Source organism: Crocodylus siamensis, chromosome 7 (assembly GCF_052110815.1).
Source record: "Crocodylus siamensis isolate JL-2025a chromosome 7, ASM5211081v1, whole genome shotgun sequence".
NCBI classification, from domain to species: domain Eukaryota; kingdom Metazoa; phylum Chordata; order Crocodylia; family Crocodylidae; genus Crocodylus; species Crocodylus siamensis.
This window is the reverse complement of record NC_143401.1, coordinates 33010956-33023461: the sequence shown is the minus strand read 5'-3', so window position 1 is coordinate 33023461 and position 12506 is coordinate 33010956. Positions and strand designations below refer to the sequence as shown.

The window sequence follows — 12506 nt, the reverse complement described above, 5'->3', positions numbered from 1 at the left end:
TATTTGAAAAGCTCGCTCTTCCACCTTTAACGCACCTGGGACAGACCTTCTGCTGGCATAAATCATTGCAGCTTCTTAACTTAAATGGAGCTGCACTAATTTACATCATCTGAGGATCTGTTCTCTTGAAGAACTAGGACAGAAGCTGTCACAACGCAATAAATGCTTTGCCTAGAGCAATGAGTGATTGACTGCAGACATGACAGACACTCTGTGGTAAATGAGCCCCTAATCCTTTCCAAAGATGTTTTCAACCACTTGCACCTTCAGCACTACCAGAATCCTCCAGCTCGGACTGATACCCAAATGACACAGAAAGGCTTGACCACCTGAATTTGAAGAGAAAGATCTAACTTATCAACTTTCCTGAAAAGTTCTTAGAAGAAACACTACAAGGAATACATCCTCACTGAGCTTTGCCACAGCTAGTAATGTCAAGCCACAAAGGATCAACAATAGAGACTCACACTGGATAAATTACCAAAACTAACTCAGAACGACCGTGACAATAAACAATTTTCAACATTCTGGCAACTCTGCTGGGCTTTGCTCAAGGAAAGCAGCATAAGAAGTAAAAAGACAAAATGAAACATAATGGGGGGAGGGGAAAAGTTAATAAAAAAATTAACTTCCAAACTTAATATTCAAGGCAACATCTGGGGGAAGCTTCACCTGTGGTCTTAGTTGATATCACTGGCAAGTCCTGTATCACTTCTTGGGTTTTTACCAAACAAGTCACTGCTACTATACATTTCCTTAGATAGATTCTTGTCAGTTGTTGTATGTTTTTTTGGTAAAGAAAAGCAAAATGCATATGAAGACCCAAAAAGCTTTATATGGGAACTGTATTATACACTTCTTTATATAGATTTCATATCCAAAGAAATAGAATGGAAGCTGTGATCACCTTTTCAGTAATTACATAAATATTTAAAATTCAAGCAACATTTTCTTGGCAAAGCCTGGACTGAGAAGAACTACCGTTCCATTTTAGTTTTGTGTAAACTACTAATTAAATTATAATATGGCATGATCACCACAGGCTTGATCTGCAACATCACACTCAATGATGAACTTCTGTTGGTTTTAACTATGTAGGATCAAGCTATATCTGTGCATCCTGTGATGTTACCAGAGTCTTATTTTATGCATAAAGTCGGGGAACAGAACTTTACCAGAACACAGTGGACTGGTAGACTGGTGGACTCTCACCTTATAATACTGTCCCATGTTGACTGTTGGAGGAGGGTACTGCCCCGTGCTTTGCTGGCTTGGCATTCTCTGTCCGGGGTAGTTGGGAGATGTAAGGGGCCTTGGAGGGTTGGGAGTTGGATACTGACCAGGCTGGTTAGGAAACTGGCTATTTGGTCCATACTGCTGGTTTCCATAATTCGGCTATTTTACAATAGAGATGAAAGGCAACAAAAATATGTTTAATGCAAGAGATAATCCTGAATTCATGATCACATTTTCAAAACATAAATTAAAATGAAAATAAACTCAAGTTAATGTTCCCTATCTCAGGAACTCTTTATCCAACATTTGCAATTAGGTATCAGTGTGTAGAATGTGCAAATCCTAGTAATATTAAATGGGATATGGGTCCCTAATCATTGTTACTATTTAGCCCTTTTGAGGCAAGGTAAAAATGTTATAGTCTGATGGCAAATTTGTTAGGAACAGCGTTTAATTAAAACAATAAACAGTTAATTTTGAAATAAGAGAATTTGTAAAAAACATAAAACTCTAATCAGAATAGCAACCACTAAACTTTCACAGTGCTAGTACGGAACTATGTGAGATTATTGCACTGTAAAATGCTGATTACTTGAGAACATTATTGTATTCACTTGGGATGACAAACTGCAAGTGAAGCAGTGAAAAGGGATATACAATCTTCCCCAAAATGTGAATTCTGATGCTAAAAAACGTCATCTGAACAAGCCACTCTTTTAAATTCAACTGTAGAGAGAGTGACAGTATTTAAAGAATGAAAAGGCCTTCTTAGATAAACAGCTCCTGCAGCAGCAAGTGTATTTTTTATGCCTATTTAAAAAAAAAATATCATTCATTTACAGGCCAGAAAAGGGATTATTTAGATTATCTGCAAGCAACTCAACAATAAATATTTGTTAACATTTGGATATTCCATGTCAAGCTTCAGCAAAAGTGTTTTTGAAAATTTGCCACCATTACATTTTGTGGAGGTACAACTAGGGAAATATGTCAATTAGTGCATTATCAGTATCATATACACAATATGATGCTACAGGGAGATTACTTCTAAGGTTTCTGCTGAGGGAGCAGACTGGTATAGATACTTAGGTGCCTAAAGATTCAGATAGGTGACTAATGCGATTTTCCGACTCATCTAGAAGCACAAATCACATTGATTTCAATAGAAATTAGGTAAATTAGTGTTTCTGAAAAATCACCTTTAAATTTTAAATGCCTTTAAAAATCTAGCCACAAGTGATTTGTCTGAAATCACATGGCAAATCAAGACTATGTCCTGTAAAATGTTCTGATTTTCTGCTCATGTCCTTGTTAGTAAAACATAGACAGAGATAAAGGAAAATAAGACAGTCCAAAATTATTTATATATATCATATACGTGCCACAGGGTTCAGAAAGCAATTTTTTAAATGCTTTATTCATGCTGGGAGTTTATGCAGTGTCCTGACCTTTATTTCTTCAAAAATGAAAAAATACAGTTCATAAACACATGAGAGGTTGTGATCATAACAACGTTCGGTTAAGCATTTAATGTAAAACCCATCCCTCTGCAGAAAGTCTATGAATGCAAGCTCAAGCATGAGAGAATCAACATGACATTTTGAGGGCTCAAGCACTTGCTGGGTTTGTGAAGATTTGACGGCTGCTATTTTGGCAGCCCTGTCAGATGCTGAAATAGGGACTTCCACAGCTAAAAAAGCAAGATCTGCTACAAACTGAAGAATCAGGGCTCCTAGGTGGTGCTGAAATGGACTTACATCTCTGTTTCATGTACAAGGAGGGCCTCATGATACCCATTAGTTGTGGTGTTACAAGGACTTCTGCACAGAAATGAATCTCGCCAAAGTATATACTGAAGCATGACAAATGGAGTAATTAAATGTCTCACCTCTCCTGGGTATGGTCTCTTCATGCCCTGTATAGGCAGAGACTGGGGTCGTGGCCCTGGGTAAGCTTGCTGTGGCATTCTCTGCCCGTGGGTACTAAAGGGACTCATCCCAGGAGGCCTGGGCTGGTTCATACCCATCGGAGGCCCGCTCATACTGGAAGGTGTCATTCCTGCTCCCATGCTTGCTGGATTCATGTTGCCTGGCATAGAAGCAGGGCCCCGAGGGCCAGGTTGGTTCATAAACTGGTTGTTGTAAGCCTGAGTGGGACCCATCTGGAAAGAGGAACAAACCTTCAACGGAAGAAAAAAAAAAAAAGAATAAAATGCGACACGCATTTACAATGGGAGGGGGGAGCTGAGTACGCTTTGTTTGTAGGGTGGATTATGTCGCATTTTTCTTATAAATCTTGCAGCCTTCTATGCTTTATCTTTTTATTTTCTTGCACGATAATCATTCAGCTTGAAATTGTAAAAGCAACCAGGCTGATAGATATCAGTTACATAAGAAACAAGCTGTTTTAAAACCAGTCACTCAAATCCTTTTAGGTGACTGGCAACATAATGGGTCAGATTCTCAGCTAGTGTAAAGAAGGTGCATCTCTACTGACTTCACTGGAGCTAGGTATACATACACATCAGCTGAAGAGCCAGCCCCACATGCTTTAATGCACACTCCCTACCCCCACTCCTTCCCATTGCACTGTCCTGGCCTCCACACTCAGCTCCCTGGATGAAGAGGGCTCCCACAGACCTGCAGTCTGCACCATACCATGCAAAACCATAGGAAAGGAGCCCAGAGCCTCCCAGATACTGCTGCAGCCAGAGCAATGTGGGGAACGCTGCCTCTGTGGAAACCTGGAGGCTGAAAATTAACTCCTTACAGACCCCATGCAGCCCATGGACAGCCATCTGGATAGCCCTACTTTAAGGAATGAAAGCAATGGAGAAAAGCAGCTGCCACAGATCAAGACTTGCTCATTTTTAGTCAAATTTGTTGCAAGGAGTAACTGTAGGTTGAACTCAGAGTCACCAAACTGCATGGCTCAAACTGCTACTTTCATAAAGTTTGAAAGAGGGTGAGTTTAAGTTCTTTTTCTTTTTAATGGAGAAAAGGTAATTGTTCTAACTATGTTAGGAAACAACTAAACTAAATCAAAGGATAACATGTAATCAGAAACAGGACAGAACCTAAAATAAAGCTCTGGAACTCTTGTCAGGGTGATCAAATTGGGAGGGTTGGGGAGATGGGGAAGGTAATAATAATGCGTCATTCATAGGCGACACTGTCACTTTGAAAACACATGCATTCATCTAAGAAACAACCCGTGAAGTACATGTGTGCACACAGCAGGTAACAAGGATTCACACAGATGAGGTGCTAGGTACTCTATGCAATCAGCATGTATGCACACATGCCCTGCAATGGGGATACCTGCCCCTCTCCCATGCATACCTCAAGACACACACTCCAAATACACAGGAGCTAAAGAGGGACACTCACTTATCTGCAAAGGGAGAAGGCAGATGGGTAGGAGAGATCTGTTCTCTTACCGGTCCATACTGGTTCATGTCCTTGTTCTGGGTTTCCTGAAGGGCTGCTACAGTGGCTGTAGCTGTAGCTGTTGCTGTAGCAGCAGCAGCTGCAACTGCTGCAGCAGCAGCAGCTGCAGCTGGCTGAGTGAAATCTGCTGGCGGCCTCGTATGTGGAGGGATTCCCATTCCTGCAGGGGTATTTGGGCCACCAGGGTAACTAATAGGTAAGGAAAGAAAAAAGAATTAAAATGCGCCTGGTGCTTTGGTTTTAGATCTGGGCCTCAGTCTGACATTACTTGGATCTGTTCCAAAACCATGTGTAGGTTTCTAGCGAGAACAAGCTTTGTGGCAGGAGAGGAGGGAAATCGGGGATGTAAATGTGAACATACAAGTTGCTCTGGTGTAGCTGTCACACAGATGCCACCAACGTGCAGGGAATGTCAGCGTCTCCAGTACAACTGCGCAGCTGTTTTCAGAAGTTTCTGACTGCCTTATAACACTTTGCTTCATGGAGCCACTGGACGGATAGGCAGAAAACTAAGGTATGCTCTACTTCTCCACGATCCAGGGGCAGACTCAGCAGCAGCATCAGTAGCAAGATTCCTCCACAATAGTTTATCCACACCCCTCAATTGTTTGCCAATTTTTCCAGGTGTAGTAAAACAGCTCTATCTCCAGTGAGTTCTCAGTAAACAGGCCAATGGGGCCAAGTATGATTGACAGTGATTGAAAGCTGTCATTTGGTAGCTCTTCAGTGTTCTGTGGGGAGTATTTTGGCAGCCTCTGTCTGGTTCAAGCACTGATCATGAAAAATACTACAATGTATTTAAATAAAACTGGGTTCACTTACAGATCTGTGAAATGTTTCAAAAAGGCAGGTCAGGATTATTATATCCATTTTGCAGATGGGGAAATGCAAGTAGTGAAAGTTTAAATAACTTGTCCAAGGTCACACAAGTTGGTGGCAGATATAAAAACAAAAGCAAGGTCTCTTGAATTCTAGGCCTGTATTACTTTACTGCACTGTGCCATTTATTTCAGCCATCTCAGCAAATGGATGCTATGGATGCAAATGGATGCTAACAGGCCTTGAGAGGGAAATACACTACTGCCACAGAAGTGGTCTCAGCATTGGCCAGCTTTAGAAAGCTGGTGGCAAGTAAGCATATTTACTGCCACTGTTTACAAAATACATACATGGGAAGTAAAACTGTAGATAACCAAAACTGTTAACTTGGTGCATTTCACAAGCACTACATTTGCCTCCTCAATACAAAAAACATAAAAAAAAAAAAATTTAAGACTTCATAAATCCTAGTAGTGGTAAAATCTTCTTGTTAGGAAACTCCCAGGTGTGAGAAACCTATTGGCTTCATAAGGCCATAGCTGAACTAATATTTGAGCTTATTTCCCTGTGCAGACTGCTGGAAGTTATATCATCAATATCTCTCATATAGTCACCCTACTAAATGTTAATCATTCCTAAACCCATGGTCTGTGTCACAATTGTGGTTAATTAAAACTTTATTTTGGGGGTTTATTAGAGCTAATTGATTGACCTAAGCCTTTTCTAGTTCCTGTGATGAATCTCCCTGCACTCTAGGTAGCTGATTTCTCAAGGAGCAGAGGCAGCATGCAGTTTAGCATGGTAAATTGCAAGACTCCCTTCAACACATCCATTAAATCTTTACACCAACCCTTAAACTCTTCAGTTATTTATTCCCCACTACCGTCCCACATAGCTTCGTCTTACCTCCCACCAAAGCCTCCACTTCCAGGATAATTGGGTCGCCCATACATGCCCTGCTGTATATAAGGCTGAGTGGAGCCTGCCTTGGCTGAAAACTGCTGTTGCTGCCCAGCAAACTGAGGGGAATTAATGCCAGGGTTGCTGGTAGTCATCCCAGAAGCCATGGGGTTTCCTGCTGGGTTCATAGGATTGTTAGCATTTGCCATTGGGTTTCCCAGCACCTAGGGAGGAGAAATATTAAAAATGAAGAGAAATCTTTTAAAGTACTGAAAGCTATGACTTAACATCATGTTAGTTTGCTACAAACAATAGAACTACAATATCATTTGTCTACAGATCCTGTACTCTGATAAATCAAGCTCATTGTGGTTTTAGATAGGTTTCAGTTTCTTGTGAGCTATCCAACATCCTTTGCAAACTAAGAGTTACTCTGACCTCCACTACACACTGATTTTGTAATTAATTTGCATTCTTTGTTTTTAGTATTATCTCCATTTGAGAAGTTACCACAAAGAATTGAGGACATCATTGTTTACGAGGCCAAGAATTCACCTGTACAATCATTAAAAAATGATTTTTTTTAAAACAAATATTTGTGTAAACATTTTATTTTTCAATAATTTGTCTCCAAAATAACAATTTTAGTTTTAAAAAACCCAGATGTTGAACTTTGATACAGAATCTCAAAATGACTTACAGATATGAATTAAGCCTCCCAACAGTAGTGGGAAGAATTTCCATTTCACAGATAGCAAAATTAAGGCCTAAAGTAGTTCACTAACTTCATCACACAAGCTCTCCGTGCCTACTACTTCCTGTGTCTGCAGTTATGCTTTTATACAGCACAAGTAATGAACCAAAAGGGTAGGGAAGGGGTGGCACCAGCTCCAGGCACTGACTTTGGGGGAAGGGAATAGAGGGGGGCACAAAAATAGCAGTAGCTGTGCTGTTGGCCTAGCCACTGGCACACTGCCAACCATGTAGCCACTGATGCTGCCCCACATGTGGCTGTCCCCAGGGTATTGTAGCACCCAGCTATTCCTTTGCACAGTACTAACTACTTGATTGCTTCTCAGCAGAGACCACAGTGCTGTGTAGACATGCCCATAGAGCTGTCCTAGATGTAAATCTCTTTGACGTTAATAGACTCTTTGTATTGACTTCAATAAGAGCTGGATGCAGATGTGGCTCTTCTGGTCTAGAGCAGCCTGAGAATTTGCCACTGGAATGATTGTGTCTGCTTTTCAATGGAAAATGACCTTTTACAGAATCAAAATCTGAAATTTCTCATTGGAAATTGAAAGGAAGGCTGCCTGGCTGTTTGGCTCATCCATTCTGGGAGAAATTATGCCATCAGGAGTCTATTGGATGGTTGCGACTAACTCATATGCCTTTGAAGGCTATGAATCTAGGAGTCTCCTTGTTTACTTCTTTCTTTCATGGGTCCTTATACACAAAGCTCGATATTACCCTCAACATGCTCATACATCACATTAATAGAATGACTAATGAAACCCTCACCCAGTCACCTTGCAGGACTTTTCCCTGATGCACTATTTTTTGTCCCTTTTTCTGAAGAATCAGGCATTGTCCATTGCTGGAAATAAGACACTGGATGGAGTTAAACAGTGCTCAAATGAAAAAATGATCTTCAGATTTGGTGTCAGGAACTCCTGGTTCAGATTTGGAGCAACTGTAGGATTTATTTGCTTCTCTTTGCAGCATGGATGATCAGGACAGTCTGGACACATCTGACGTAATCAGCTCCCTGCCACTACGGCAGCCATGGGCATCTATAGCATTTCAGTCTCCCTTGTAATCTGCCTGTGATACACACTGGTACAGTTTTCTGAGGATTTAAATGCTTTAGTCTAAACCAAGTTACTGTGTAGGGACAACTGGGTGATGTTTACTGGCCTGTGATAAACAGGAAGTCAGGACAGATGGTCTAATGGTTTCTTCTGGCTATTGGTGCCACAGAACTGTAACAATCCACTTTTACCTATTGGCAAGAATCTTCTAGTCAGGCACTCAGAGGTCCACAGCTGCACTGGGGGGAGCAGAGAGGCAGACTGCCAAGGCTCTCCATGTCCCTTGCACTCCAGCATCTAAACTGGTATGGGAATGTGAAGAGGTACAGAGCCTGGGCACTCAGCCTCTGGCAGCCTGCTGGAAGATCCTTGTCAATTTGACTTGCTGCCTGCAGGAAGAAAGTGAAATTGATGGAGAGCCTTCCAGGCAGGCAGAAAGCTAGCTGAAAAATTCCATCTGCTTCCCCAGAAACACAGCTTTTGAGGAAAGCTATCCCCTTCTCAGATTTTGCATTTCAATTTCCATTCCAATTTGGGATTGAAAAAAAACCAGGACACATTTTTTAAGGGAAGATGGGAAAGAATTTTCTTTTTCTGGCTCTCTGTACTCTGGCTCTAACTGTTTAGTTCTTACACATCTGTTCACATCTTGGTATTTCAGAACATTGCACCAAGATAATTTTAAGGACTTAAAAAGTGTTTTATCATTCTCAGGCCAAAGCAAAAAACTCAGAAGCACAAATTTTGATTTGATCAAAAATTAAATATTATTTTAAACTGAAATTCTAGTTCTAACTTAGCATTTTGTTTAACTCAAAACAAAATGTTTTGTTTCCATTTTAGTCCTTTTTAAAAAAATTAAAATCAATGGAAATGATGGCCAAGCATAGGTACCAGGCAGAAGAGGAGAAAGTAATGGTGTCCCATTCTGCCCAATAGGTGGTTAGGGCACTTCACTTAAGAAGTGAGACACTGATTCAATTCCCTTCTCTAAGAGTATTTGAACCCACATCTCCCAGCTCTAACCACCATGCTATAAGGTATTCTGGGAAAAATAGCTCTCATTCTCTCATGTTTAAATTGTTCCATTCTGTAGGGCTCATTAAGTGTTCAGTAGATGAGAGAGAATGCCTCTGTAGCCTAGTGGTTACGGTGCTCACTTGGAATGGAAAAGACCTTTGCTACTGTCTCTGCTGCAGTGCACATTTATGCATTTTTTCACAGTAATGAACAGCACCCATGGGACAAGCTTGACGAAAACCCACTGCAAAATTCTTGGTTTCACTTTGTGACTTAAGCACTTTGCTCAAAGACAGGTTTAAATTCCTACTCTAAATTAGGCAGAAAGTGAATTTGGTATCCCACTGCCCACATGAGGAGCCTCACCATTTGGCTACTGGGCAAAAGTAGGACCACAACTCCCAACTTTATGTTATTACCCTAGTTTCAACAACTGTTTTCCACCGAAATGTGTTGGTGACTCCAGTCTAAATTCACAGACAGTTTGAGAAGATCAGAAATAGCATTTTTCCCTGTGTACACTGTGCCCTGAAAAAATATGCTTTTCTCTACTTTAATACTGTCATCCGTACAGTTGTATGTGTTAGAATTCAATTGAGTGAAACTCTAAAATGCTGCCCTTTCCGTTTCCTCCAAGGAAAAAAACTAGTGGAAAAAGATACATTTTATGATAAATGAAGCTCTTCCACACATACCCATGCTTTCCTCTATTATTATTTCTAAAGATTTTTTATTATAGTGATAAATTTTGATTTAATCCAAAATGAAATTTATCCAAATGGATAACTGAAAGCTGGGAGCATAAAGCGATGCTTACCTGGCTTTGGGAGGTATTAGTCACACCCCATACTGTAGTGACCACTGATAAAGAACCTGGTGGCTGATTGGTGTTTTGCTGCCAGGGAACAGAGTCATAAGGGAAAGACCCATCACTGTAAAAAACAAATACACGAGAGTCATGCTTTATAACTGTTTAATGAATCCTGGGAGACGGGGTGGGCTAGAAAGAACTGATCTTTTAATCTTTTAGATGGAATAACCTGAGCTCTTCTCGGACTCACTCCCCCTGTAAAGAGTCTAATAGACTTACGAAGTGGGCTTTGGTTTCTAAAAGAGTGATCGCTACTGTATGAAAGGAGCTGGGAAATAAGTTTTTTCATGATAGACAAAACCCACCTCATGCTGGAGGGAATATATTCAAACACAGAAATTTCACCTCTAAAACTCTGCTACCTGAAGAGGTAATAACAAACTTGTAGATATAGTTTTCAACAAGGACACTAAGCAAGCTGCCTGGATGTGTTTGTTTTGTGACACAAAAAGTCATCCATCTCAAGCTCTTCAACAATCATTGCTTCAGCTGTCTCATCCCAATTCAATTAGCTTGTGAGACTAGACTGCAGCTACAATGTCTGCACTGGGTCCCAGAATGGCCAGAAGAGCCTTTAAAAGAATAGTACTTGCACAGTCATTTTCAAAAAGTAAATTAAAATTCAGCTGGCGTCCTACTGCATGATGGCTGGATGCTGCTGGATGCCAAAACCAGTATTAGCTAAGTGGTGTTCTAGAAATCAACTGCTGAAATACAAATGTGTCTGCTCAGATAACTATATGATGGAGAGAATTCGCTTTTTCCATAAGCTATGGTCACAGACACAAGCAGAGAGTTTCTGTGCTCTGCTTCTGGAGAAGACTTACAGCTCTTTGCAAAAAAAAAGTCCTGCCGAATACAGTACAGATAGAGAATATTTATATATTTCAAACTAAAGGATTATGCAATATAATTTATCAAATATGTCAAAACCTTTAATGGCAAGTAAAAATAAATGCAATGTATGTGCAAAAGATTCTATTTGCAACTAATTGGTTCACATATTATTTTTCAAGTTAATTTTATTCATGTACGATGCTTTCCTCAATCGTGTATCAAATATTTAATGAATATATATGCCTTGAGCTTTGATTTTAAACAGATGCTGACCAAACAGATTTTAGACAGGTCCTTTTAAAACAGATCCTTTAGGCTACAGCTGTCCAACCAGTAGTCCCTGGGCCCTATCCACCCTGCAGGGGGTTAATCTGCAACTCCCAGGCTCCAAGCCAGGGCACCAGTACCCCCACTGCTGCTGCAGTCCCCAGGGTCCTCTTCTTTTCTCTGATTATGCTTCCTGCCCCTGGGAACAACATGGTGTGGCCTGTGGGACTAAGAAAGCCCAGAGGGGGCCCAGAGATCTGGGCAGTGCAGTAGGGAAAGCAGCCACCCATGTAGTGCAGCAGTGGTGTGCCAGCATTGCGCAGTGGTGGGTTACGGATGTCCAGTGGGGATGCTGGGGATGCTTGGGATCCCACCCATTCAGAGGCTTTAGAGTTCTGCTTTAGGCAAAGAATCTAGTCTTTGACTGCACTATAAACTGTAACTGTGATTCTGCAAAAACCTTTTTATCTAAGGAAATAGTCTGGCCCATAGTATTTGAGTGCTGGACGGTCTTTACCTTTGAAGGCAGGATACTTAGCAAGTTCAGTAGGCTGCACTCTGGCCAGGTAGGTACAAAGCTCTGTGTGAGCACAACTCCTGAAACTGTAGCCAAGCAAAACCATTATTAAATGGTGTTTGACTCAGAAGCAGGAAGTCCTCCCATGTTCCAGCCAAACAGCCTAGTGGTTAGGGCATTTACTCAGGAAGTAGGAGGCCTATGTTCTAAGCCCAGCCCACCGATCACCTAGGGCAGTGATCTCCAAACTTTTCTGATTGCGCACCTCTATCAGTAAAAAATTTTTGAGCATGCACCCCCAATATATGTCGCAATACGCTGAAAGTGAACGAACGTGTAAGGGCACCACTGTCAACCCCTCCACGTTGTGGAACTCCCACTCTTCCCCAGGATACATTGCATACCATACGTGACATGTGACAATCTGACATATGGACCGAGTGAGGGCACCAGTGTCAATCCATATATTAAATATTAGTAAGGCTTAATTTCTTTCTTTTTTTAGATAAAAAATAAATATAAATAGAAGTTCTAATATTTTCTTCCTGCACCCCAATAGATCATCTTGCTTTGGAGACCACCCCACTTTGGAGACCACTGACCTAGGGAATCAACTCCAAGAGTAGGGCTGGAAAGGAGACCAGATAATACCAAGTCTGTGTACTGGTGGTTAAGAGCATCATGCTGGGAAGCAGATGGAGAATCAGTTCCCCTCTGATGTATAAAATGTTAGTCATGATGTTTTTGCCTGGCTCCAATTTCAGGACTTACACTTG

The 12506-nt window shown here is 41.1% G+C and overlaps 1 protein-coding gene across 15 annotated transcripts in view; it reads right to left on the bottom strand.

The window, feature by feature from the left end:
• Positions 1-12506, bottom strand: part of ZMIZ1 (zinc finger MIZ-type containing 1) — a 519894-nt gene that overhangs the window by 37319 nt on the left and 470069 nt on the right. For 13 of the 15 annotated variants that reach the window (XM_090058559.1, XM_090058560.1, XM_090058558.1 and 10 more), the window contains 5 exons: positions 10056-10170; positions 6411-6628; positions 4676-4874; positions 3125-3415; positions 1213-1395 (listed from right to left, as the gene is read on the bottom strand). In XM_090058559.1, coding sequence (XP_089914685.1) covers positions 1213-1395; positions 3125-3415; positions 4676-4874; positions 6411-6628; positions 10056-10170 — 1006 coding nt within the window. The remainder of the gene's footprint in view (positions 1-1212; positions 1396-3124; positions 3416-4675; positions 4875-6410; positions 6629-10055; positions 10171-12506) is intronic. The other 2 variants (XM_090058565.1, XM_090058573.1) reach the window with 1 other exon arrangement.